Source organism: Leptinotarsa decemlineata, unplaced genomic scaffold (assembly GCF_025532065.1).
Source record: "Leptinotarsa decemlineata unplaced genomic scaffold, Ldec_3_MD MMD2_tig00026358_RagTag_RagTag, whole genome shotgun sequence".
Taxonomy (NCBI): Eukaryota; Metazoa; Arthropoda; class Insecta; order Coleoptera; family Chrysomelidae; genus Leptinotarsa; species Leptinotarsa decemlineata.
This window is the reverse complement of record NW_027412703.1, coordinates 2,191,367-2,218,517: the sequence shown is the minus strand read 5'-3', so window position 1 is coordinate 2,218,517 and position 27,151 is coordinate 2,191,367. Positions and strand designations below refer to the sequence as shown.

The window sequence follows — 27,151 nt, the reverse complement described above, 5'->3', positions numbered from 1 at the left end:
GTTGAAAAGCTGAAAACAAGTAATTTCTCAGTACAAATGGATGAATCAACTTTGAGAGGCAGTATTGATAACCTATGTAAGATATATTGATGAAGGGAATTTTACTGAAGAAATGTTGTTCTGTAAAAGATTATATAATATATAATAAGTTATAAAACTACTTAGACTTGCGTTATTCATAAGGAAAACTTGGTAGCTTGAAATATCTCGCCTATTCTAAATGCTATAATAAAAAGTGTGTTAATGCTATTTAAGCTAGTGCCAAATGTGAGCGTCTTTTGGAATTATTTTGTGAAGAACAAAATGAAGACCACATGAGACTTTTACTTCATATATACTGAAGTAAGATGACTATCCAAAGGAAACTGCTTGAAAAGATTTACTACTGTCTGGTACTCTGCTTCGAGTCTTTTTAAGCGAAAAACCTGAAATGAAAGTATCTGTCGGTAGCCGGTCGGTTCGACGTGGGTGCTTTGTTCACTCACTCAAATCGACCGCCGTGTTGGTCGGTGGTCGAAGCCCCAGGCTGAATGATCGATTTTCACTTGCTATCGTCCAACCCGTGTTAGGAATCACACGTCAAAAGGTAAGACCTCGTTAGTCCTTAACTCGCACAAGTTTCGACTTCTGAGGGTTGTCGTTCGTAGGGGTGCGACAGCTGGTTAACGGAAAAACAGATTTTTTTTATTAAAAATCGATAGTAGAACATTTGTAAGTTATTTAGCCGATATCTTTGAAAAACTAAATATATTAAATAAGCAACTTCAAGGACCAAATAAAACACTTGTCGATTCAAAAGGAAAGATATTTGGTTTCATTACCAATATAGAATTATATCAGAAATATCAACAACAAAAACTTTTGAACAGTTTCATTGGTTCCAAAAATGTGAAGTACTCAACTGATACCGCTTTACTTGTTATTGTCAATCATTTGAATATTCTATCCGCTGATTTAAAAGAAAGATTTTCTGATTTAAATCAATCAAAGTGTGGTTGTATAATTGTTTTATAGACTAATATTTTTGTGTTTAAAGACAGATGCTTTGAAATTCTAGAGTAAAAATATAGTTTTTTCAAAATGTTCTTATGTATGTATTGAAAATATTCTTCAAATGTGAGATTGCAGTCCAGTTGAGATCCTAATTATTTTCCAGTATTATTCACTTTTATATTTTCATCATTAATATATTTATCTGGTTTATATTGATTTTTTTATATTTGTATTTTGAAGTGAGGATCATGTCAGTAGTTGAACTCACATTCAATTTCAATTTATTAATTTTTATATTTTTGTCAACTTTTTGCAATATCACATTCATTTTATGTACAGTAGCATACAGGCTTATATCACTACAAGCTAATGGAGTATCGTCTGCAAACAGGTTGATAAATTCACAATCGACATATATATTAATATCATTTAAATATACAATGAATAGTAAGGGGTCCAAAATACTTCCCTGGGGTACTCCTTTATCGTTTAATATTTCATTTGAAATTGTACCATTGATTCTTCCCCTTTGTTTTCTGCCTTCAAGCTAATTATAAAACCATGTTAGTGAATTTGTCTGATATATCAAATATGCAGTATCAAGAAGGACTTACAGAATTGCAAAATGATGAATCAGTAAAAACTTTATGTAATATAAAACGAGCGATGATATGGCTTCGTGAAGAAACTGAAACTAAATACCCAAATGTGCAAGAAAACTTACTACCGTTTCCATCTTCATATTTAGCTTAATGTGGATTTAGTGCTTTGAATGATAAAAAAATCGACTTGATATAACACAACGTGGAAGATTTAAGATTAAAGCTAAGTAAATTGGAACCTGATATAAAATCTCTGTGCAGCAAGCATCAAGTGCAAGGTTCACACTAAATGAATAAAGAAAAATCAATATTAAAATTCTTTTGAATTTCAGTTTTCCATTATATGTTTTCAAATTTTACTTACGATGTTTTGATAACAATTTCATAGTGATTTCTTCCTAAAACTTATCATTTATATTTCTTAAGGGAACAAAACAATTTTTAAAAGTTAGAAATTATGTATGGGGGGCGTGAAAATTTCAGAAATGTCAAAGTGGGGCTTGGCAAAAAAAAGGTTGGGAAACAGTGAACTAGACCATATTATATCAATTCTATATCAATCAATAATACAATGTTGGTTTCTCAGAAAACAAGTTCAGTAATGGTGATCTAATTAAATCCAATTGAGTAGATTTTTTTGGTAATAATGATAGAAGAAGTACCTCTGACTTATTGATTTCGTGGAGTATATAAAAGAATCAGTTGTTGAATCAGCTAATGTTAAAGAGGCCATCATTTTATTAAAAAACTCCACCTGTCCTGATGTTCATGATTTAAACATCCGAATTATTAAAGCAGTGAGTGACATAACTGTTGAGCCTTTGACTGATCTAATCAATTTGATGTTTGTAACAGGAAAATTCTCGGATATTTTCAAAATTTCTAAAATAATTCCTGTATTCAAAAAGGGCGATAGAACACAAACTGGTAATTATCGACCCATCTCAATTATTTGCATTTTTTCAAAAATAATTGAAATAATAATGAAAAAAAGATTGACCAAATACTTTGAGGACAATAAGTACATTAATGAATCACAATTTGGCTTTCGCTTAAATCGCTCAACTACTCGTGCAGCTACAAGGGTTGTCGAGAGGCTGATTGAGGATCTTGAACAAGGTCACCATATGGGTATTACTCTCTGTGACTTGTCTAGGGCCTTTGATTGGGTTTCCCATGATATACTTGTAGAGAAACTAAATTATTATGGAATTAGAGGGGTGGCTCTCTCTCTTCTTGAGTCATATTTATCTAATCGATCTCAAGCAGTATTTTATAACAACAGTTTGTCCAATTTTAGGGATGTGAAATTTGGTGTTCCACAGGGTTTCGCATTGGGCCCACGTTCATCATATATATAAACGACCTGAGTCCATTCTTATCTCCATATGCAAGTGTTCTATTTGCTGATGACACAACACTGATATATTCACATAAAGATTACAGCTCCATGATCTCTTTAGCTGCAGATGCCAAGGGGAAATCCGAAAGGTGGTTCACCGCAAACAGGCTGAAACTAAACAATGATAAAATACAGAACTTAATAGTTACCACTAATACATCTCTACAAGTGGAAAATAATGTAAAACTGCTATGATTTATTTTGGATGAAAGACTCAGTTGGTCAAATCATATTAAGCAGTTGAACTTGAAACTGTCCAGCTCACTTTTCAACTTACGACAACTTCGCCTTATTACCAACACTAATACTCTTAGAATCGCTTACTTCCCTCTATTCAAAACCCATCTTAATTATGGAATATTGCTTTGGGGTAGCTCATCTGCTGCATGTAGTGTATTTTGACAGCAAAAAAAAGCTATAAGGATCTTGGCTAATGCCAAGTATAGAGAGACTGCTCGACCACTGTTCAAAAAGTTGAAGATCATGACTCTTCCTTGCCTATTCATTTTAAGTACTCTTGTGGAGATCCATAAGAATCTACCAAACTTAGTTACACAGTCTGATATTCATCAACATAATACTAGAGGAGCACACAATATCAGAATACCCAGATATAGACTTACCAAATCGGCAAATAATTCTTTAAATTTTAGCTTATATAATATCCTTCCAGATGATCTAAAAAAGGCCAACATGTTCTGTTACAAAAAAATTATCAAACTTTTTTTAATTGAAAATTCCTTTTATACACTAGACGAATATGAAGAAAAAGTTCTTATAACTGATAAACTTCTGAAATCTACAAGTGTATACGATAAGGCTCGTCTGAAAGCAGCAATGATCAAGGAATCGGGTGCTTGGCTAAATGCTTTACCTGTTGCATCTCTTGGAACACTATTAGACGATGAATTTTTCAAAATAGCAATAGGACTTGGGATGGGTTCATCTATTTGTGTTTCTCATACTTGTGTTTGCGGTAGTATAGTTGATGAGAAAGGTGCACATGGTTTGAGTTGCAGGAGAAGTGCAGGGCGTACATCTCGACATCACCAAGCTATGAAACGAGCTATGTTGTCAGCGGATGTTCCTGCAATTCTGGAACCCTTAGGTACCAGTCGAGATGATGGTAAACGACCAGATGGCATGTCTCTCATACCATGGAAATACGGTAAACCTGTGGTATGGGACTTTACTTGCGTCGACCCTGTCGCGGCTTCCCATCTAGCCGAAAGTTCCAAGTCTGCTGGAACTGCAGCATTGTCTGGCGAGAAATTGAAAAGGAAAAAATACCAAAATCTTGGAAACAAGTATCTGTTTCATCCAGTAGCGGTTGAAACTTTTGGTGTTTATGGCCCGGAGTCTCTGTTATTCGTTCATGAACTCGGAAGGAGAATAGGCCAAGCAACGAAAGATCACCGTTCTACCTCTTTTTTGATAGAAAGAATTAGTATTGCTATTCAACGTGGCAATGCTGCTTCAGTACTTGGAACTATTCCTCCTTCACATAATTTTGATGAGATCATGTATTGCCCCAATTTTAGTACAGAACTGAAACCTCTTCGAAACAAGCCGAGATATGTGGATATTTATCAGTCTCCTATCAAGGTTAATTCACAAGTGATTGATCCACCTTCTTCTTTTTCAGTGCGGTCAGTGGACTCAGGTCATTCTTGGCCCCAAAAAATGAGTTGCATTCCTCGTAGAACTGGTACCATTTCAGTGGAAGCGCTTCTTGAAGCAAGAGCCGAATCGATCCCTCTACGAAACCCTTTTTCACTTGGAAGGATCGATCGCAGCTTGAGAAATGGTTCTTATGGAGATTCTGTGAAACGTGTTCTTCCTTACGAATCAGTAGATACTTGTCCTGAAAATCTAGAGAAGAAAATTGGATTGGATAATTTAGGAAACACTTGCTACATGAATAGCATTTTACAAGTGTTTTTCATGACGAAGAATTTCAAGAACGAAGTTTTAATGATGAACGAGAACAGGAATGTTTCCTGCTTATTCATCAAACTCAAACAACTGTTCATACAGCTGCAGTTTCGTAAGAAGGTATCATCTTTCCCTCCAACCGATTTCCTGGAGTCTTTGAAGTCCACTAGATACTCGTTAGGACAACAAGAGGATTGTTCCGAATTCTTGGGGTTCTTGTTGAATATTCTTCGTGAGCAAAACAATACCAAAATCAATACTCCCAGCCGCTCTGGACTGAATGATTCCGTACAACACATCTCGTCTTGTGTTTGTAAATCTTTTGCTGGAAAAATCCTCACTTGTTTACTTTGTGGTAAATGTTCAAGAAGTACTGAAAACTCATGTGAATTTCTGGAACTTCATCTAGCTTTTCCTAATACGACTAATTACCAGTCCATGCAAAGCTTATTGTTAAATCATCTGAAAATGGAATTTTTAACAGGTGATGATCGACTGTATTGTCAAACATGCGCCAAACTAACTGACTGTTATAAGGAAATAAGTATAGCTGAGGCACCAGTCAATCTAATAATAACACTGATGATTTTCAAACAAGACTCAACCTCTAACGGAAGCAAGAAACTCTTTGGAAGGTTCGAAATAGATGAACATTTCAACCTAGCAGACCACTGTTATAATATTCATGCAGTCATTGTTCACTGTGGTTCTGGCGTTGAATTTGGTCATTATTACGCCTTGGTCAAAGAAGAAACGGACTGGTTTAAGTTTGACGATAGTCGTGTCACGAAGTGTTCTGGCGATGCATTGAATTTATTGGAGCCTCTGGAGACACCCTACATTTTGTTTTATGAGAGAGAGGACATTGTTAGATCAAGATCTTCAGATGATGTGGTGCTGCAGGTTTTTCCGGGTTTTCCTGCAGCTGAAAAAGCAAATGCGCCACTGGAATCAATGAAGTCGCCCCGGAGCGTCAATTAAATTTTATTGTTGTATTTATTTTATTTTTAAAATAATTAAAAGCTACCAATTAAAAAAAAAAAAAAAAAGAAGAAAAGGTGAAATAATTTGAATTATGCTCACTGAGACATTATCTTTAAATTATTTACTCTTATATGTATATTCTGTTTATATTCTATTGTGGTATATGTCCAGTTTTATATCTAATTAAAGTTTTTATCTAATGAACAAACTTTTGTGACTTGCTACAAATACGCAATTGTATATAAAGTGGTTAAATAAAGTACTTACTTAGTATTTCATTAACTACGAAAAACCTACTGTGATAGCGAAAATTTGTCGTAAAATACTTTTGAAAATAAAGTTTGTGAAGATCAAATCGTAAATTGTGGTCTATGAAATTATCAATTATATAACTAAAGTAATAGTATCATCAGGAGATATGCTGGGAAATAGAGTCTGTACATCGAATGACATTAATTTAGCATTGTCTTGTGGAGTAATGTTCTTTATTTTATAAGAACAAAAATATTTCGTGTTAGGAATCACAGGCTGAACGATAAGACCTCGTTAATCCTTTGCTCGCACAAGTTTCGCGAGTTGTCGTTAGTAGGGGGCAACAGCTGGTTAACAGAAAAAACAGATTTTAACAGACTCTCAACTAGAATAGAATAGTTTATTGGCTACGTGATACATTTGAACAAATATTTGTAGCAAGTCAAAACACAAAAATTTATGAATATGACGTCATATATACAAATAAAACCATCACAATGCTTGTATAACAGAACAGTGTACATAATAATGAAAACAATCAACTAATGTTAAAAATGAGAACAATTGTTACTCACTCAGAGTCACATGAATTATCTATGTTGTAAAACATGTATTCATCTGTAGAATAAAAACAGTGATTCAAAAAAAATGATTTCAGTTTTTGCTTGAAACAGTAGAAACTGAGTTGTTTTATGTGACATGGTAACATTATAGAATTTCAAACTCAATGAATTATTTTGTGAGGAGCTCAGTCTGAATCTCTCAGTTCTTATCAGATTTCCTGATCTTGTAGGATATTCATGTTGTTGCGATTGTAAAATGTATTTTGATTTATTTTTATGAATTTCAATCAATGTTTCATATACAAAAGCTGTAGGAAGCGGCATAATTTTGAGATGAATAAAAAGTGGGCGACAATGATCTTTAAAGTTGGCATTAGATATTAGACGTATTACTCTTTTTTGCAATATAAAAATTTTTTTGGAATGACAAGAATCTTCCCACAACACTATGCCATATACCATGTGACTATGGAAGAGTCCGAAGTACGAAGATTTGACCGCTCTGATACTACTTACACAGAAGGCTTTTGTAAACGTCTGTCGGGAAACAACTACTTCCCCGGTCAATAACACGCTGGATATTAAATTATATCCAACAGATTATTTTTTCGCAATATTCATTTGCTTATACGTTTGTATTTTGAAAGGACTTTCCCTTCAATGTTATTCAATGTCCATATGAAAGTAGTTATTTTTAAAGGACTTTTCTTTTGGTTTGTATGCGAAAAAAACTTTGTGCACTACATATGTTTATTAATTACTTTTTGCCTTACTTTCTTTGCAAGTTCCACACATTTTTCATTTAGTGGCGGAAAAGTAGAAAGCTAAAAAGCTGTTTTCCCAAAAAACTAATCTCTTTTAAAAAAAGTTTTGAAGAAAAACCAACAAAATATATTTAAAACTATTTTTTAATATCATATATGTATTTATTAGTTATACAAAAGTAAAACATACAGCAAAATGTTAGTTAACAAATTTTGTTTCAAACAAATCCAATTCACACTGCTGTGCAACAATTAAAATGAGGCAAAAAATTATTCATTTCAAAGAATTTCTCATCTCAACACAAGTATAACATAATTCAAATAAAGGTGTATACAATCGACCAAGTCTCTCACAAAATTCGAGAAATATTTTACAATTTGCAATAAATAATTCATATTAGGTAAAGGGTACCTAAAGTAAATCCAAGGAGAGATCTTGTAGTTGAAAACTCAGCATCACATATAAAATATTCACCTTAGTCAAGACCAAATAACAATTGAAAAATGAAAAATATTAACAACTGGAAATATACAATTATTACACAAACAGATCATAAGCCTGCACAGCCAAATTCTCATCAAAATTAAAGTTCTCACAACTGTTTTTGAAAGAATTTCTTCTTAAATTACTAATGCAATGGTGCTCTACAGTCAAATCCAAGTTTTTTTTAAATAATGGACTCGACTTCTAAATAACTTTTTTAAAGCTTAACACTATAACTCATGCATTTACAAAATACATGCTATAGCTTCATATTTTCGGTATCACTACACAAATTCCACCAAAAATTAAAATAGTTCTTGATCACTTATTCCTCTTATATACATATATCTTTCAGTAAAAATAGGACTTTCAACTCTTCTCCTTTGTCAAAATTTTGGGGCACAATAATTACAAGTAAAGGTGCTACCAAAAAAAGCATGTACTTACAGATAATACAGATTCAACTTTATAGAAAATTATTTCTTGGTGTTTGTTTCACAAATTTGTTGACAGTGACAAGTAACTTTCCAGCATTATGAAAATGTTCTTTTCTACTATTGGAAAGTCAATATATTAAAAGTCTAATGAAAATACTTTTATGATATACCATAACTAGAGCACCTTACTTCGACACGTGTTTCAATAACAACGTTACCATCATCAGGATGTGATGCCCCAGTTCTGATGGTTGGACCAAAACTAGAACACAACACTTTAATATGTTGGATTTCTAAAACCGGATAACATTAGATTCAACCTATAGAATCGTTGATACAACTGCTAACATCAGTCGAAAGGCTAAACTGAAATTAGCGTCTCATTGTTCCATTCAAAGGCTGCATAATGCCGTTTATATAAGCTCTATACATGGTGTTATGTTGGGCTCTTTGTAACGTTGGATCCTGATACTGTGTTTGAGCCATGTTCATCATCTGCATCGGTATCTGATTGAAACCAGGTGTATTGGTTATGTAACCTGTCACAGAACCAGGGGTTTGCTGTGTGGCCATCGGATAACTATTCATGTTGTACGTTTGCATATGCTGCATAGCAGCTACGTTACTAGCGTTTCTACTAGGTCTTCCTAGATTCTGACCAATTGGAGGTGTAACTGTACCACCAAGTTGATTGACATTCATATTGGTCTGATAATACTTGTGGTAGCTGATCACCGGTTGCTGAAGATTCGGAGGGATCGAAGAAGGAGGTGTCAAGTTTCTAACAGTTTGGTTTTGTAGCATCTGGTGCGAAGGAGGTGGAGTTGCGTGAGGATGTGTAGGAGGTGGAGTTAGTGTCATAGCAGCAGTAGGAGAAGGAGTCATTGTATTACATACAGAAGGCATCATTTCAAGGCCATTCGTCAACTGCTGTAACTTAGCCAAGCTACAACTTGCGTTGCCAGATCCAGCTTGACCAGTATTTGCACGCTGATTGGGAGACGGGGTAGAAGCTGGTCCGGGGGTATGGGAATGGGCGTGAGAATTTGTCTGGATATAAAAATTGGTTCCAGATGTTACAGCACAACTTGGACTAGAAGATAATTTTTGATGAGATGCGCCGAGAGTATTCAAAGGACTTATTCCACCCTGTTGAGTACTCATACTATGCTGTATGACTGTCGTCATTGGAGGTACATTAACGCAGGTACTTGTTGGTTGTGGGGGGAAAGCTTGAGTAGTCACTGCCAGTGGAATATAATTGCCTTGGCTACTGATCACTGTATGATGATGGCTATGATGGGGATGCTGGTGAGAAGGCCCCAGCTGATACTGGTAACCCTGATGCACGGCAACCTGGTGTAAGTGAGGTTGTAACTGCTGGGTATTATGATGTTGCTGCTGCATTGTTGTATGTTGTGTGGTAGGACTAGCCTGCATGTGTTGAAGGTGTTGTGTACTACATGGAGGAGTTGATCTTTGCCTGCTCTGCTGAACCTGTTGACTTGTATTTGGAGGTGTGGACCGACTAATGGCATGTTGTTTATTTGATGGAGTATTTGATCTGTTTCTTTGCTGTTGTACTTGCCGTTTGCTGGATGTGCTTTGATGCATAGACTGGTTGGTCTGACTCATTTGCATAGTTGTTTGAGTAACGTTTGGGCTTGACACGGTAACAGACTGTAAGTTCTGTTGCATGTTATGCTGAACAGAACAATCGTAGTTGGTTTGTGGTGTCTGCTGTGTTGACGAAGTCTGATTTGTAGCAACAGCAGAAGGAGGCCTCACAGGTTCCACAGAAGTTTGTGAATTCATATCGCTAGAAACAGATGCAGGCGACGAGAGGCTCATAGGAGTACCATCCAATTCACACTGTCCATAGTGCATACTCATGACAGAGTTGGTTGTAGAATCTGGAGTATATACTCCCATTGATGGTAAATCGGTTGGGGTGGGCATAGTTGGTTTCGCAGGATGTTGCATTTGATGTGTCGGTGTATCAAGCTTTGGTTCTAGCTCTACTTTACCTTTGTCATTCTTTTCTATATTATTTGGGACATTCGGAATATTATGTTTACTTGAACTCTGGGAATTGAAAGAACAACTCGAAGATTTTTGAGTGTCACCACTTATTTTCATGGAACCATAAATGTCCTGATCAATTTTTGATTTATTTCTCTCTTCTTTCTTAGGTGAAGAATGCCTTTCTCTACTCTCCTGCTTGCTGCCGTCTTTAAGCCTCATATTGCTGCTACTTTGACTTGAATGACGATGCGACTTCGGAGGATGTTTTTCCTTCTCACAACTAGGCTGTTTTGGTAACATATCCAATGGGGGAAACTGGGGAATCATATGGTAGCCCTGAAAATCTCTCTTGTTATCATAATATATACTTTTGCTCCAAGGAATTCTTTCCCAAGGAAAAGGAGCATACTGAGCTTGTGTCATGTGATGATAGTTTTGAGTTGCCATTGCATTTGCTAACAGACTTTCATTATCCAAATGCATCTTCTGGACATCATACGTAGTTTTTTCCTCATGCGGAAATTTCTGATGATAGCGTTTTTCATCACCTTTTTCCTGTTTCAACCTACTTTCTGATCTTATAGATTCTTGTTTTGGAGAAATCTTCGGTTCTTCTTTCAATTTTGCTTGTTTAACATCATGAGATTTTAGAACGGAATGAGCAGTTTTCAATTCCTTTGGACTTTTTTCAGTGACTGTATTACAGTGATGAGGAATCACCGTTGCAGAGTAACTTGGTGTCAATTTGACATCGGTAGGCAAAGGACTTTTTTCAGTTTGTTCACTGACGATTTTATACTTTTCCGGTGATTTCTGAATCAATACACCCTCAGACACATCTGTTGAACTTGTTTGCTTCGGCTCAATTTGCTGCAAATGTTTTTCTTGTACTTGCTTCTGTATAACTGACTTTTCATTAGGTTGACTAGCATATATTATTTTGTCAGTAGTTCCATTTTCAGGTTGTTTTTCCACATCAGGCTGATTCTGAATAACTGTTGTCTCGTTCAACTGAATCGGAACGGCTTGCTTGTCAGTTTGTGTTTCGACTTTCTCACTATTCTGAGGAGGTACGATTTCCTGAGAAATATCGAAGTCATTTTTCTGAGGTAGATTATTTTCAGGCTTTTCCAAAAGAGGATTAGGTAGAGGACCTGGTAAAGGATTAGGTAGAGGATCTAGTGCAGAGTTTTCTAGTTGTTTTTGTACAGGGCTCAATTCAGAGTTAGTTTCAAGATTTTCTGTTTGACAAGAGGACGTTTCTATCTTCGCATCATTCTCTATGTCGGTTTTTGTAACCAAACTTTGTATCACTGGTTGATTCTGAGTTGAAGCACTCTCAGTAACGTCTTCTTTTATTTCGCTACTGGTCGGTATAACCTGTACAACGGATTCTTCTTTTCTCTCATGACTCGGCTCCTGTTGAAACACGCTCAAAGTGGGCAAGGATTCAACTTTATGTTCAGTTGTCACAACAGATTCGCTTGTTTGTGTTTCTGTTTCAGGCGGAGTAGATATGATCTGTTTAGGAATGATAATATTGTTTCTGTGATTCTCGTCAAACTTTTCTATCTCCATGTCAGTGGATTTCCTTCCAGATTCCACAGAAACCTCAGCTTCATTTACTTTCTCAGTAGAGCACGAAGGTTTTTGCAGACCATCATCAGGGGGGTTGAGCTCTTCTGGTTTTGCTGCTTGCTCAGCAGCGTCTTTAGATTGCACACACGTAGGAGTAGGATCGGTTTGCTTTATATGAGGTACTATTAGAGATTGTTCAAACACTTCTCGCCTGGAAATAGTTTTAATCTTTTGCCCATCTATTTCCATTTCAGATTCAGAAGTTGTTGTGTAGAGTGGTGAATGTAATTTTTCCAACTTTGAACCATCCGAGTCATTTTTCAGGACTGTAACGGGATCAGATTTAATGCTATTGCTAGTAGCAGTTTTCAGAAGATTGGTCTGGGTATTGTCTGGTTTTTCTTTGGTGGGAGTTGTTTTTGAAAATTTATATTTGTTATTCGGAGAAGAATCCTTCTGTACAGGCAACTCATCGTTCTCCATTTCATCATCTGCTTCTGCACTAGAATCTTCCTCTGTTGATATTCTTGATGTCCTTTTTATTTTGTCTTCCTTCCTGATTTTCACTCGCTCTTTTTCCACAGTCGCAGGAGTATTAGTAAACTCTTTTTTCGAAGCAGACTCATCATCTGACTTCTCTGAAACTAGTGATTCACTTTCACTACCTTTCGGTAAAGTAGTTTTGAAAAGTTCTGGAAGAGTCAACTGTTTCTTGTCCGCTAATTTTCCTCTAGCCCTTCCCTTAGCCCATCCTCGTTTTTTCTTGACATTTCGTATAACCCGTTTCACAGTCTGTGATGATGAAATCGGTATGTTACTAGTTGATTCTATGTTTCCACATTCAGTCGTTTCAGTAGAATTTTCCACAATGGGAACATCAACAGGAACATTTTCTTCAACTGGAATGTCGTGAAGGACATTTACTTCATCTTTTTTCATTTCTTGTTTTTTGACCCTTCTCTGTGACCATCTTTCCCCAACAGCCTTTGCTTTGGAGATTTTACCTCTTCTCGGCCTAATATTTGAACTTGATGGAGTAGACGCTACGTCTTCTACCTGAAATTACAAATATATAATCAGCAACGATTATAGCAGAACAAATCTATATTTATAAAATTCTCTTGTCACAGTGTTAGTTGCCATACTACTCGGAAACGGTTCAACCAATTTTTATGAAATTTTATACAGTGTGACCCATTTTTAATGGAAACACCCCCCTAAAATTTGAAGTTGTAAATCGATTTCAATAATTTTTTTTAAAATGTCAAGTACTAAAAGGTCTACCTTGGGACAAAATTTGAAATGTTCATTAAAGTTTCAGGGCATACTACGATATTTTTTCTTAGTCGAAAACCGGTATTTTCCATTGGCGATTTTTTTATTGAAAAAATCACTACGCCACTGGATTCAGAATGCCTCTAAATAGGTGTGACCAAAATTTCATGAAAAAATATTCATTATTAACAAAGTTATGACAACTCAAAAATTCGAAAACTCACACAGCTAACGGTCACAATATATCATTTTTTTTATGATTTCAACAATAAAGTGCCGCCAGATGAAAAAAAAAAAAACAAATAGCGTAAATATTTTTAATGAAAATAACGGAATTACACTCACACAATTCTACCAACAATGAAGCAAAACATTTTAATAAACGTTACTAATAACTAATTATTAAAATGTTTCGATTCAGTGCAACAATTAATTCTACCTCATATTCTAGTAGCTTCTACTAATCCACCACGTATTTCGATACATGTGTCGTAGCGCTTACGAATGTTTCTGATTACGTTCCTTAGTTCTTGAGGGCTAATATCTGCACCTACCTGTCGAATTCTTGCACAAAGTTCATTTCTATCTCTTGAGCGGTTTTTGTAAACCTTTTGTGTGAGAAGTCCCCAGAGAAAAAAGTCCAAAACTGTGAGGTCTGGAGATCTGTGTGGCCACTCTATAAACAGACTACCACGGCCTATCCATCGGTTTGGAAAATGTTCGTTAAGCCATTGCCTCACAGCTCTGGCATAATGAACTGAACACCCATCTAACTGGACAATTAAATTGGATCTTTCATTGATTGGCAGCTCGTGAATAGCCTCCCAAAACTCTATTTAAAAATTCTAGAAACCTCTGCGCATTAATGTTTTCCTCAAAAAAGAAAGGTTCAATAATTCGTTCTTTCAATATCCCACACCAGACGTTGATTTTTTGGGAATACTGGCTTTTACAGTTTATTACCCAGTTAGGATTATCCGCTGCCCAATAGCGACAATTTTGTGATGACACTACTCCATTTGTAGTGAAAGTGGCTTCGTCGGTATATAAAATATTCTTTAGGAAATTTCTATTGTTTAAATATTTCCCTTGGGCCCATAAACAATATTCCAGGCGTCTTGCTTCGTCGCCTTCTAAGTGTGTGTAAAAATTTTGGCTTGAAAGGTTTAATATTCTTCGCCTTGAGATATCTCCGAATAATTTCTCGTAGAATATTCAAATCTAAAGTGGCATTCCTTATACTGGCATTAGGATTATTTCTGAAATAATCCAAAATAATTTGATCATTCCTGTCATTCTTGTTTCGTCTTTGTACAGGATTACTTTTTAACATCATTTTTGATACTGCACCAGTTTCATTGAATATTTTATTTATTTTATTACCGTACCGCAGCTAATACGAGGACGATCTGGATGTCTCTCATTAAATACTCTACAAACCTCTCTAGCACTTCTAACGTCATCTCCCGAAAGGCGTACGATTTCAATTTTCTCTCTTACGCTCAATCTTGCAGCCATGACACAAAATAATTCGAAGAACTGTAAGGTGAATATTGTTGACAATAGTACATTTAAATCTTTCACAAGTGTCAAACTGTAATATCATTTCCATTGCAACTAAGATTTAAATTGAAATATTAGGTCTTAGTTTTAGTTAATTTGCGTGAAAAATATTTACGCTATTTGTTTTTTTTTTTTCATCTGGCGGCAATTTATTGTTGAAATCATAAAAAAATATTCTCATGACTATATCTGTTGATATAGGGTGTTTTTTGTAACTGTTAACTGTCGTGCGAGTTTTCGAATTTTTGAGTTGTCATAACTTTGTTAATAATGAATATTTTTTCATGAAATTTTGGTCACACCTATTTAGAGGCACTCTGAATCCAGTGGCGTAGTGATTTTTTCAATAAAAAAATCGCTAATGGAAAATACCGGTTTTCGACTAAGAAAAAATATCGTAGTATGCCCTGAAACTTTAATAAACATTTCAAATTTTGTCCCAAGGTAGACCTTTTAGCACTTGACATTTAAAAAAAAAATTATTGAAATCGGTTTACAACTTCAAATTTTAGGGGGGTGTTTCCACCCCCCTATTTTGTATTTATACTCTAGCAAAACCATTACACTGGCTATTCAATCTTTCTATTGAAAAAGAAATATTCCCAGAATTTTGGAAACAAAGCTATATCAAACCAGTTCATAAAAGTGGACTTCGTAACAATGTTAAAAACTATAGAGGCATATGCAATCAGTCAGAGTTGCCCAAAATGCTGGACTGTCTAATCACTAGAAAACTTTCATTCGATTTCAGAAACATCATAATCAATCAACAACATGGTTTTACCAAAGGGAAATCAACTTCTACGCACTTATTACTTTATGAAAACTACATCATAAATAATCTTGAAAATAGGCTACAAGTGGACTCTATATACACACATTTTTCTAAAGCCTTTGATAGAGTCAACCATAACCTACTGATTGCTAAGTTGAATGCCTTGGGTTAAGAGGGAGATGTTTTAAATTGGATTGAAATCTACCTTTACAATAGAGTTCAATACGTTAAATATGGCAACTCTATATTTGAACCGATAAATGTGCCAGCAGGTGTTCCTCAGGGATCCCACATGGGCCCATTACTGTTCAATTTATTTATCAATGATGTCTCCACTGTTTTTACCTCCTACAGTTTGCGATGCCACTTAAGCTGTGAGAGTTTTTGAATTTACTGGATTTGTCAAGCATGCCACCGCATAGTTTATTTATTTTATTAATTTACGGCAATGCCTATTTTTTTTAAATAATTAACAAGTTCACACATATGTATTTAACAGTAATCTCAGCTAGGTTTAAGGAAAAAATATATAATATAAAATAAAAAAAAAATCGTAAAAATATGTTAATGAATTACACTCTTTTCAGTCTTTTTAAATGTTTCCAAAGAAGAATTAAAAAATTCTAAATTTACATTGTATGTATTTGCAATTCTCAAAATTCTACCTACAGATTCATTCCGGCCATAGTTGGTGCGACAAAAGGGTTACTTTGAAGATTTCCGAATTTCTTGTTCTTCTTGGATTCACATTTAAAGTTATAAGTTCGACACGTTTCGGAGAAATGATGCTACCATTGATTATTTTATGAATTACTGTAAGATCTGCTTGTAATCTTCTATGAGCCAGAGTATTCAAGTTAAGAATGTCCAATATAATTAAATAGTCATATTCACCAATATGATATCCCAGTTTATATGCAGATTACCTCAAAAACTTATTTTGAACACTATCAAGCATATAAATATCCACATGGTGTGAAGGACACCAAATTGTGGAATTATATTCGATTAGTGATCTAACAATTGAACAATATATGATTTTTATTGAAGTGAGAGATAATTCATTTGCAGATCTAAGAATTAAACCCAACATTTTTAGTGCTTTAGAAGTAATATTTGCAATATGGGGTTTTAATGACATTTTTGGGTCGAGAGTGATTCCTAAATCTCTCATTGTGTTTGTTGTTTTCAGTTCTGATTGATTGATTTTATATGGCCGGTTAATGGGATTTTTGTTTTGAAAAAAAAAGTAAATTTTTGATATTTGTCTATATTTAATTGCAGTAGATTTATATCACATTAGCGAACAAAGTTAGATAAATAGTACTGTAATAATTCTGTATCAGTTGAGTCATAAATAACTTTAAACAACTTCAGGTCATCAGCAAACAAAAGAAATGCATTATAAAGCATAACATCTTTCAAGTCATCTACAAGTAGGTTTCAAAGCAATGGCCCTAAATGAGAACCATGTGGTACACCCGATTAAACTGTGATTGAGGAAGATACGGAGTTACCATATTTTACAAATTGTTCTCTGCAGGCAAGACAATTTTTAATTCATTTCAGAATGTTTTCTTGAATACCTAAAGCGTTTAGTTTATGCAACAGCAAATTATGATTTACTCGGTCAAATGCCTTTGAAAAATCTGTGTAAATAGAATCCACCTGGTGTCTATTTTCGAAGGCATTTATTATACAGTGTTGATAAATGAGCAGATTTGTGCTGGTAGATCTACCACTACTGAATCCATGTTGTTGATTAATGATTATATGTCTACAATCCCATGTTAGCTTTTTTGTAATTAGGCTGTCTAACAATTTGGGTAATTCTGATTGATTACAGACTGCCTGATAACTTTTTATATCATTATGTGATCCATGTTAGGAATCACACGTTAAAAGGTAAGACCTCGTTAGTCCTTAGCTAGCACAAGTTTCTCAACTTCTGAGAGTTGTCGTTCGTATGGGGGCGTCAGCTGATTAACAGAAAAACAGATTTTAAAAAAAAAATTATAAATAGGTTTCAAAAAACTGTTTTTCCTATAATCTGGAAAGATGGACGATTTCAAGGAAATATTGAATATCATGTGAATTGGTTTTACCAGGGTGAAAAACCATTTTTTGATTAGGAATAGCGCAATTCCATCAGGATCTGTAGACAATTTCCCAGGTAATGACATGACTAGTTTGATTATTTCTTCAATATCAACGCTATAACTACGTATATCAACTGTCTTACTTAATTTATATTCTGGAATTTGGTTAACTGTTTCATCACTATAGACAGATGAGAATTATTTTGCAAGTTATTATTTTCTACCATAAAAATTCCCTATAAATAATTTATGTGGCAACAAAGTTTGCCGGGTCAGCTATTATTTATTTATTCATTTATTCATGGGCAGCCCCAATTCAAATATTACAGTGCTATATAGTAGTCGAGTGAAATAAGCTCCCAGGAATGAGACAGAGGAAAGAGTTTATAAAGAAACCAAACCATCGCCCAGATTCATGGAAGACCTGCTAAACCACAACAGTACGGTTGTAAGAGTAGTGGTGAGTCTACTAACAGGGCATAGCCGTCTCAGGAAACATGTGAGCAACATGGGACTGACAGAAGAAACCCAATGCACGTTCTGTCAAGAAGAGGAAGGAACCGCACTGCATGTGTTCTGTGAATGCGAAGCGATAGCAAGGCTGAGACACGCAAGATGCTGGAAAGAGAAATCAGAGGCTGCCAGCTATATGGAAGGGTCAGTGTCAAGGCTATGGAGTCTCATCAAAGAGATCAAGTTAGACATTGAGCTCTAACAACCAAGGAGCATCACAATAGATCGTCGATGCAATGTAGTGGATGGAAAGTAAATTATAAGAATAACAGCTACAAAATAGTAAGATAAAATATGAGCCACAATAAACCCTTGCGGGTTGCAGTGGAGGGTCGAATAGACCCACTTACTTTGGAACTTACCTAACCAAAGATAAAATATAGATCAGCCAAGAAAAAAAATCACAAGATATAACAGTATGGACTAATATGATTCTTGCGGGCAAGTAACAGTTAACACAATACAACAGCTAGGTGAAGAATATGGTTTTTGAAGCGGGAAAATGATATATTAAAGATTTGAAGGTTGTTCAAGAAATTGACTAATCGAAGAGTTCTGGGGATAAAGCTGTTGTATGAGTAGTTGAATCTGGCAACTAGGCAACTGCCTAGTTGAACTGGGGACAAATAGAGATAATTTGGAGAGAATCTCGGGGTTGGTACTAAGTCCGTTGATAATTTTGAACAGAAGCTTTAGGCCCCTAGAGAAGGAATGTTCAATATGCGTTCTAATGCAACATAGTCATAGCGTACAAGCAGCCTTGAGTTTCACTTTATGTGTAACGTAATATAAAAGCATTTACTTTTTTGAATTATCAATATTATTATCAATTTATTACCTGTGGTTCTTGTCCTGCCAATTTAACCAAAGACCTTCTAGGCATTTTCGAGCCCAGCGACTTCTGCTTAACAGGGGTCGGATCTGATCTTTGGGGTGCCTCGCTGTTACTAACCTTCTTTGTTTCATCAACCACCAGATCAGCACGTTTCCTTTTTTTAGTGCTCTCAGATATCACTTTGGCTTTTACATCAGCAAATGTAGTTTCATTGAATTTACTGGGTCTTGTACGTTTCCTCCCCGAAGAAGTGATTTCAATTTCTTCTACATTGGCAGTATTATCCGCTGGCACCACAACTGGGGATTTGGTCTCTCTTTTCAAGTTCTTTGGTGTTCGTGGCAATGCAGTAGAAATCTTCCTCTTTCTGCCTCTTCTCATCTTCACCCCTTGTTGAGTTTCAATAATTATTTTTTCCGGCACGGGTACAACTATATCAGCAGTTTCTTTGAGGCTGCTGTCTTTTTCTTCATCGGATCTAGGTTCAAAGAAAGGATTAACAGCTGCCGCCACAAGAGGGGTCCATCTAAGACACTCATAGTCAATTGGAATTCTTGTTTTCGACTTGGAAATTTTCTCGTAATGACTATCGACTTTTGCCCAGTCAACACAAATTATAGGTTTGATTTCATCCCCATCAGGAATGTATTTGACGAAGCCAAGCATTTGTAATGTCAGTGATATGTCATGGGAATACATTCCAGTTTCTTTACTGATGTCGATCAGTTTAATTTTTTCATTACGATGGGTAAATAGGTACTCCAAAATTACAGACCTCCAATAAGCATGATAAGACACTCTACCAAGATCGGAAAGAGGTTTCTCTGGCGTGCCGGGTTGACCTTCTTCTTTGGAAAGCAAATAACCTGTAAGTAAAACGGAATATAAATATTATATTCAAATTATTAAATGAAAGGAGAAAGCATTTTGAGATACCATCCGACTTCCTTAGAGTGTCGCCTAGACAGATTCTTGAATACCTTCTTTTAAAATTCAAATTATTTACACTATTTTATACAATGGAAGTTACAATCTATAATATTCTCTATCATGAGTGTTTTGAATGGGTAGGTGATCAACTACAGTATACGAGTATATAATTGTTGTCTGCAGTGCCAATACAAGGCCCTTCTGCTTCATCTAATATCAGGTATATGAACAACTAGCGATCCGTCCCGACTTCGCACGGGTGCAATGCTGATACTAAATATAAATTTACCTACCGGAAATTTATGGGCATGGAGAAACAGTGATGGAGAGATAATTTTGTTTTATAGACGTGCCTTTTTTCCCCGCGACTGGCGCACCAGTTGGAATATTTAAAAATCCTTTCTTATTGCACATCTATAACATAAAACGGACCTACATACAAAATTTCAGCCTCCGAAAATATACCGGTAAGGAAGAACAGTGATGAAAAGGTAATTTTCATATGTAAACGCACCCCTTCAACCCCCACGGGGGCGCGCCAGTTGGAATATTTGGAAACCCTTTCTTAGTGAGCACCTAAAACTTAAAAAGCACCTAAATACCAAATTTTGGCTTCCTAGGACTCACCAGTACGGAGAAACAGAGATGAACGAGTGTTAAGTGAGTGACTTTCATATTTATAAGTATAGATTTTTTAGAATTTCTATAACTGTTTTATTTTCAATATTGAACCACCGTTATTATTAAAGAAAAACATAAAATCGCGTTCTCACTCGATAAAAAATTCGAACCTCGAAATCTCAAGTTGAGGAAAAAGGTTTCACCTCAAACATATACACAAACATTTTTTCTTTTCAAGAACTCGCTCCCAGTTTTATTAATCTTCAGTTACAATCTATACAACAATTAATTAGCCTCTCTTCCATTACTGTGTGAGTCAACTTTCAATAAACAACATTAAAGATTTACAAAATCATAGATGTTCATCTAATAAAATCATTGGAAAAAACAATATACAATTGTTACAAAAGCAATGAGATTTCTACAACTGAAATTATAACGAAGAAATTGAATACTTCCGGCCATAACGTGAGCTGCTGTGACAAACCTCTTCAGAATTGGATAAAGAAACTAGGATCTAGATTTAAAATAATATTATGGAAAGCAGAAGAATAGTGGAATTGTGTAACAAATACTTAGAACAAATAACTAAATATAGACAAGAACAACGGCAAATTTTTTATTTGAACGAAACTTGGTATGACACTCACCACACAGTTACGAAAGGGTGGACTGATGGTTCGAGAATGTGTACGCCTAACATGCTTGCAATCAAAGGATCGCTACTAATCATTGTGAATTGTAGAGGAAGTAAAGGATGGGTACCGAATTCTTTGAAATTATGTGAAAAAAAACTTGAGAACTGCAATGTTGACTATCATAAGAATATGGAAGCTAATATTTTTGAGGGATGGTTTGAAAACACATTGATCCTGAATTTGGATGTGAATAGTGTGATAGTTTTTGACAACGCTTCCTATCATTTGTGACAGCTCATCAAAGTACCGAATAAAAATTCGAGAATAGATGAAATACAAAGTTTTTTAATGCATAACAATTTGTATTTTGAAGATAACTATACCAAAAACCAACTACTTGAATTTTTACAGACAAAAACATTTAAAAAAAGTGTATGCCTTTGAGAGTATTGCTGAAAAGTATGGACACACCATACTGAGACTTCCTCCCCCCTATTTTTGTGTTTTCAATCCCATCGAGTCGATTTGGGGGAAAATTGAAACAAAGCATTAGGCATAAAAATAATTTTCCAAATTTTTATAACAAGGTGATAGAGCTAATTGAAGAAAAAGTATTTAATATTACAGAAGACTGGCAGAAAACGATTTAAAAAGTAATTTTAGTTTGAATTGAAGGGGTTATATTTTTAGGAGTGGGAAAGAAAGTTTTTGGCTTTCTACTACTCCATTTTGATACAAAAAAAGGATGAGGGAATCTTCCAAAGAGAAGAAGGAAGTAATCAATTTGAAAATAAGTAACTCTATACATGGATGTGTAGATCATGCAAAGAAGTAACTTTCAGACACAAACTGAAAGAAAGTCCTCCTGAAACAGCTACTTTCATATAAACATTGAATTACACAAAAGATAAAAATTCTTTCGAAACAAATACTTCTATATGAACACTGAATTATATAGAAGATACTTTTCTCTACTCAGTTTGTATTTCAAATATTTGTTTGTATCAAGATGGAATAGTAGAAAGCCCAGAAATTAATCACCCCTAAAAATATAACCCCTTCAATTCAAATAAGATTCCTCTTGGCTGGGATTAAATCAAAATGAATGTCATTACGTTGTCATCTATGACATAAGCAGATCAAGCTTATTCCGTGAAGTAATTCATGAATGAATTGTGTGTATTTTCTATAATGTTATCCAATTTGGTACCTAAGAGCCTTGGGGCAAGTGTCTTAAGGCGAAACATCGATGTATACCAGTGAGGATGACATTGTTCCATGTAAGTGCAATTTGTTACCATTCATTCAATGTAGAACTCATGTGAATGATATCTGATTTTCATTCCACAACGAATGTTTGAAATACAAACTGAGTAGAGAAAAGTATCTTCTGTATAATTCAGTGTTCATATAGAAGTATTTGTTTCGGAAGAATTTTTATCTTTCATGTAATTCAATGTTTAAATGAAAGTAGCTGTTTCAGGAGGACTTTCTTTCAGTTTGTATCTGAAAGTTACTTATTTGCATGATCTACACATCCATGTATAGATTTACTTATTTTCAAATTGATTACTTCCTTCCTTTCTTTGGAAGATTCCCTCATCCTTTTTTTGTATCAAGATGGAGTAGTAGAAAGCCAAAAACTTTCTTTCCCGATAATTTTAGTTGAAAAAGACTATATGGAGATTGGACACTTCCATATTAATGGTGGAAATAAATTCATTATCGAACTAAATGTCGACAGTGATAGTGAAAAAGAGAATATGGAGGAAGAATTATCAGAAGCTTTCGAAGAAAGTTAGTGAAGTGTTTTTGAAGCGATCGATTTTATATATATGTGAGTAGGTAGTATACAGAAATATTTTGAATCATCACTCTGTTATTTGAATCCCTACTTTCCCACTCATCTATATAGACGAAATATTTATTGTATATATGTATATTATATAGTAATTGTGATTCTTATGTAATCAGAAATGATTATTGAATAACGAAATTATTCAGCTCCCTAACTATATATATATATATATATATATATATATATATATATTTATTTAATCTCTTATGATTGCTTTACAATATGAGATAAGTCACAGTACATAAAGAGAGAAAAAATTCTCATTGGATATAAACATTAAGAAAAAGACATCATAAACATCCTAGTCCTTACAAATTAATTAAGAATAATGAGAATAAAATAAAACATAAAATATTTAAATATAAACACATGTTAAAATACATTGAAACATAACTGCCTAGGCGCTAAGTTGTTTATACTCGTCTAATGAATAAAAGGCATGGTGGATGAGAAACTTTTTCAAAGATAATTTAAAATGTTTCATATTGGTAATGAGTTTCAAGTCTCAAGTGAAAGTACAGCTTGTTGAGTTTTTTACACAGAGCATCAACTTCTCTATTGAAAAAAGTTTTTGGTCTAGTTTGAGGCCTGAGTTGTGAACTTCTGTGTTACCAACATTTATTGACAATTTATTACTGCACTTTAAAGTAATAGCCAATTCAATGGAGACCATTTTCTTTGTATTTTGTATACAAAAAAAGAAAAATTACAAATTCATAAATATCTCAGGACATTAACTATGTAAATATAATAACATTTTAAAGTACCTTTCAAGGAAAACCAAATATACATACATATCTATAAATTATTAGGTTAGTTCACATTAAAAAATTACAAATATCATAATGAGCTGTCACTAATATACTTCTTTAATGATGACTTAAATTGGTTTATTGAATTAGATTCTTTTACAAATTGTGGTAGTTTATTAAATTCCTTTAAGCCTTTATGAAATTTGATGAGGTGATCACACCAGTATGTAAATTCTTTTATTACAGTATATTATTAAAGGGAAACTGTTGGAAGATAGGTTGCACTATATCGTTTACTAGAACTATACTCATGAAGATGAATACCATGGTAAGATAGAACAGACAGACTTCACAGAAAGTCAACCCAGAATGAATGGTTTGAAAACTGTAATGGAAGTTTGAAACAGTAAGCAACTGTTTATGCGGCCAAAGATTTTTTTTTGCAATTTTATTGCTTTACAGTCCTTCAAGCAATTATTGATTTTATCAGTGTAATAATTGGTCGTTTTCATTTTCAGTAAATTAACAACTTCATTTCTGCAACTTTCATAAATAATCCATTTGAGTCGTTTGTCAACTTCATTGGAACATGTTTTAAAGTATTTATATGGTTTGGTTAACTCTCTAACTTCATTATCATACCAACAAAGTTGCCCTATTCTCAAGTTTGTTTTCAAATGTTGTTCAATGTTAGAATATATCACATTTAATCTAACATATAAAAATGGATGTTTGTTGGTTGGTTGGTAAGTAATAAACTTCTACATCGCTCAACCGATCATGATGAAACTTGACATGTATAAGTAATTTTTCATAGAGAAAGTTTTTAGGCTATCAATTTTTATGTAACTCGCCACTAAATGGCGCTTAAGAACAATTTTTTGAAATCAATGTTCTATAAAGCTGTGCATGCCTAAGTTCTTTGATTCTGATAAAACATTGAAACAGCAGCGATACAGCAACATAGTACTAGTAGAATCTATTTAAGATAAAGAGAGTAAATAAGTAAAAAATGTGCGAAAAATTATGAAGGAACATTGACAAAAAAAGCTATACTTACTGAACTCTATCAGAAATCTGCCGAAACCTTGTCTTTGGTACTGGGGCATGGTCATTATGCAAGACACGTTGTACTTCTGCACACAATGTTTCTCTTTGGAAAAGTATCCAATCAAATGACAACCTTTTTTGTCATTCTTTGTCAATACGTAGAATAGAAACGGTTCCACATCATAATATAACGTTTTGTGATCCAAGAACAACTTGGCTAAAAGACACAAATTCTGGCAATAAATCTTATTTACATTACCATCCACTTCGAAAACCGACAACTCATTACATCTGTATATTTCTGTCGCGGGAGGATGTCGCCAAGTGCACTTATCTTGATGCCTTTCCAAAACAGCTTTACTCTTTGTATATTTCAAGCAGAATTCACACAGAAACAGCTTCGGCAACCTGGCATATTCTTGAGGAAAGGGGCTGGAATACCAAGTTTTTATTTCATATTTTCCGAATTCTATTGCAGCAGGACATCTTCCTTGATCTAAAATAGCTTGGGATGGAGACAAAACTGTGGAACTGGGATCCGTTTCTACTTTAGACGGCTGTGGAATTAAAAGAGCCGCCGTTGCTGCCGAGGCCTTCTCACGCGTATCTTTGAATAGTTCTACATCTTTCTGCGTTACTCCAGGAGGAAGCTGCGGTAGTTTCAATTCACCTAATGAAAAAAAGATATTTCTTTTTGGTTTCATAAATTATCAAATATAAATAATTCAACTTGTATTATGAAAAGCACGAATCAGAAAATTTTTGTTAATTCTAGGATTTCTTGAATTCACTATAAATAGCAGCTGGTCAGGTAAAAATTGTAGAGGATGTCATAACCCACAATGGGCCAACCATCAACAAGAATAACAAATTGTATAGGAAAGTATCTCAGTTTTTCATGGAATATGGACTAAAAAGTTCGTAGGCTAACATAGAAAAAAAGGTTTTTGATAAAGTTTGATTTTACCAGTTCACATTCATCAGCCAAAGAGTGAACACCTATTTTGCTCCTGTTAGTTAGTACATGTGATTGTATAGAACTCAACTATGGATACCGAAACAGAGGAATATTACAGTGAAATGGAAATTCAGGATGATGGACAATTGAGAAAAGTGATGCATAAACGAAAACCAAGAAGACGTCTGGAAAGTGCCTCCAAAAGAAGTCATCCAAATCCAGAAGAAATCCAACGAATTATTTTGGGTTCACCCAACTGTACTAATTCCAATCCCTCAACCTCCACAAAAACAACAGATAATAGAATTCATTCCAATCAAAAAAACCAACAATACAAAAACTTCTCACCATTAAAGAAAGAAATTACCCATAAAAATACCTGCACACTTTCTTTCTAGCTGCAGATACAGGGTATTCCAGAATAGCATTCTTTAACATGTGGGAAAAACTATTTCCTCAGGTCACTGGTGAAATAATTAGAACAAAGAAAGAATTCATACTCAAAACGAATAATGATTTGAAGAGAGTTACAGATACTTATGAAAGACTTGTACTATTCAAGAAGATAAGCAATTTCGGAGAAACTCAACCTAATTCTACAGCCCCCAAATCAGCCTCACAAACAGAAAGCTACTCTGTTGCTATAAGTGGCATAGAACGAGAAATCAGCGAAGAAAATATAAGCAACCATCTGAATAACAACAACCCTGAGCACAGACTTTGCAGAAGAATCATCTCCAGACAATCCAGATTACCAACATCACTTATGAAAATTATCATTGGATTACTCACTAACATTTGAAACCCTACTGAAAGATGGCTTCTACTACAAATTTCGATACTATCCAGTTTATGCAAGTAAACCTCCCCCTCCAACTCCAAAACCTTGAAACAAATGTTTTTCCTTCTCTCATTTAACAGAAACCTGAAACTTACAACCAAAATTTCCCAAATGCCAGGGTTTACATCCAGAGAACCAGTGTACCTCCACCTTACCACCGAAATGTACAGGATGTGGTTTCCGCGGAACACAAGCGTGGTCATTTAAATGCCCAATGATACCCACTACAATGATTCCAGGTGTACCTAATATACAAATTTATCAACAAAAAATCTCATGAAATACCAGAAGATAAGAAAAATTACAGAATTCACCAAGCCGTATCATCAACTCATATGTCAATGAACTGAACAACCCGATAAACACTAATAGACAGGAACTAGTTCAAAAATTGAGAAACAGATTTGTAAACAATTTCAATGTA

At 34.6% G+C, this 27,151-nt stretch overlaps 1 protein-coding gene across 2 annotated transcripts in view; it reads right to left on the bottom strand.

Annotated features, from left to right (window-relative positions):
• Positions 1–7,621: 7,621 nt before the first annotated feature.
• The window catches only part of enok (histone acetyltransferase enoki mushroom), a 49,808-nt gene continuing 30,278 nt past the window's right edge, over positions 7,622–27,151 (bottom strand). For both annotated transcript variants that reach the window (XM_074184777.1, XM_074184778.1), the window contains exons 5-7: positions 24,939–25,598; positions 19,083–19,945; positions 7,622–13,075 (exon numbers count right to left, since the gene is read on the bottom strand). In XM_074184777.1, the coding sequence (XP_074040878.1) occupies positions 8,789–13,075; positions 19,083–19,945; positions 24,939–25,598 (5,810 nt within the window). In that variant the 3' untranslated portion in view covers positions 7,622–8,788. The remainder of the gene's footprint in view (positions 13,076–19,082; positions 19,946–24,938; positions 25,599–27,151) is intronic.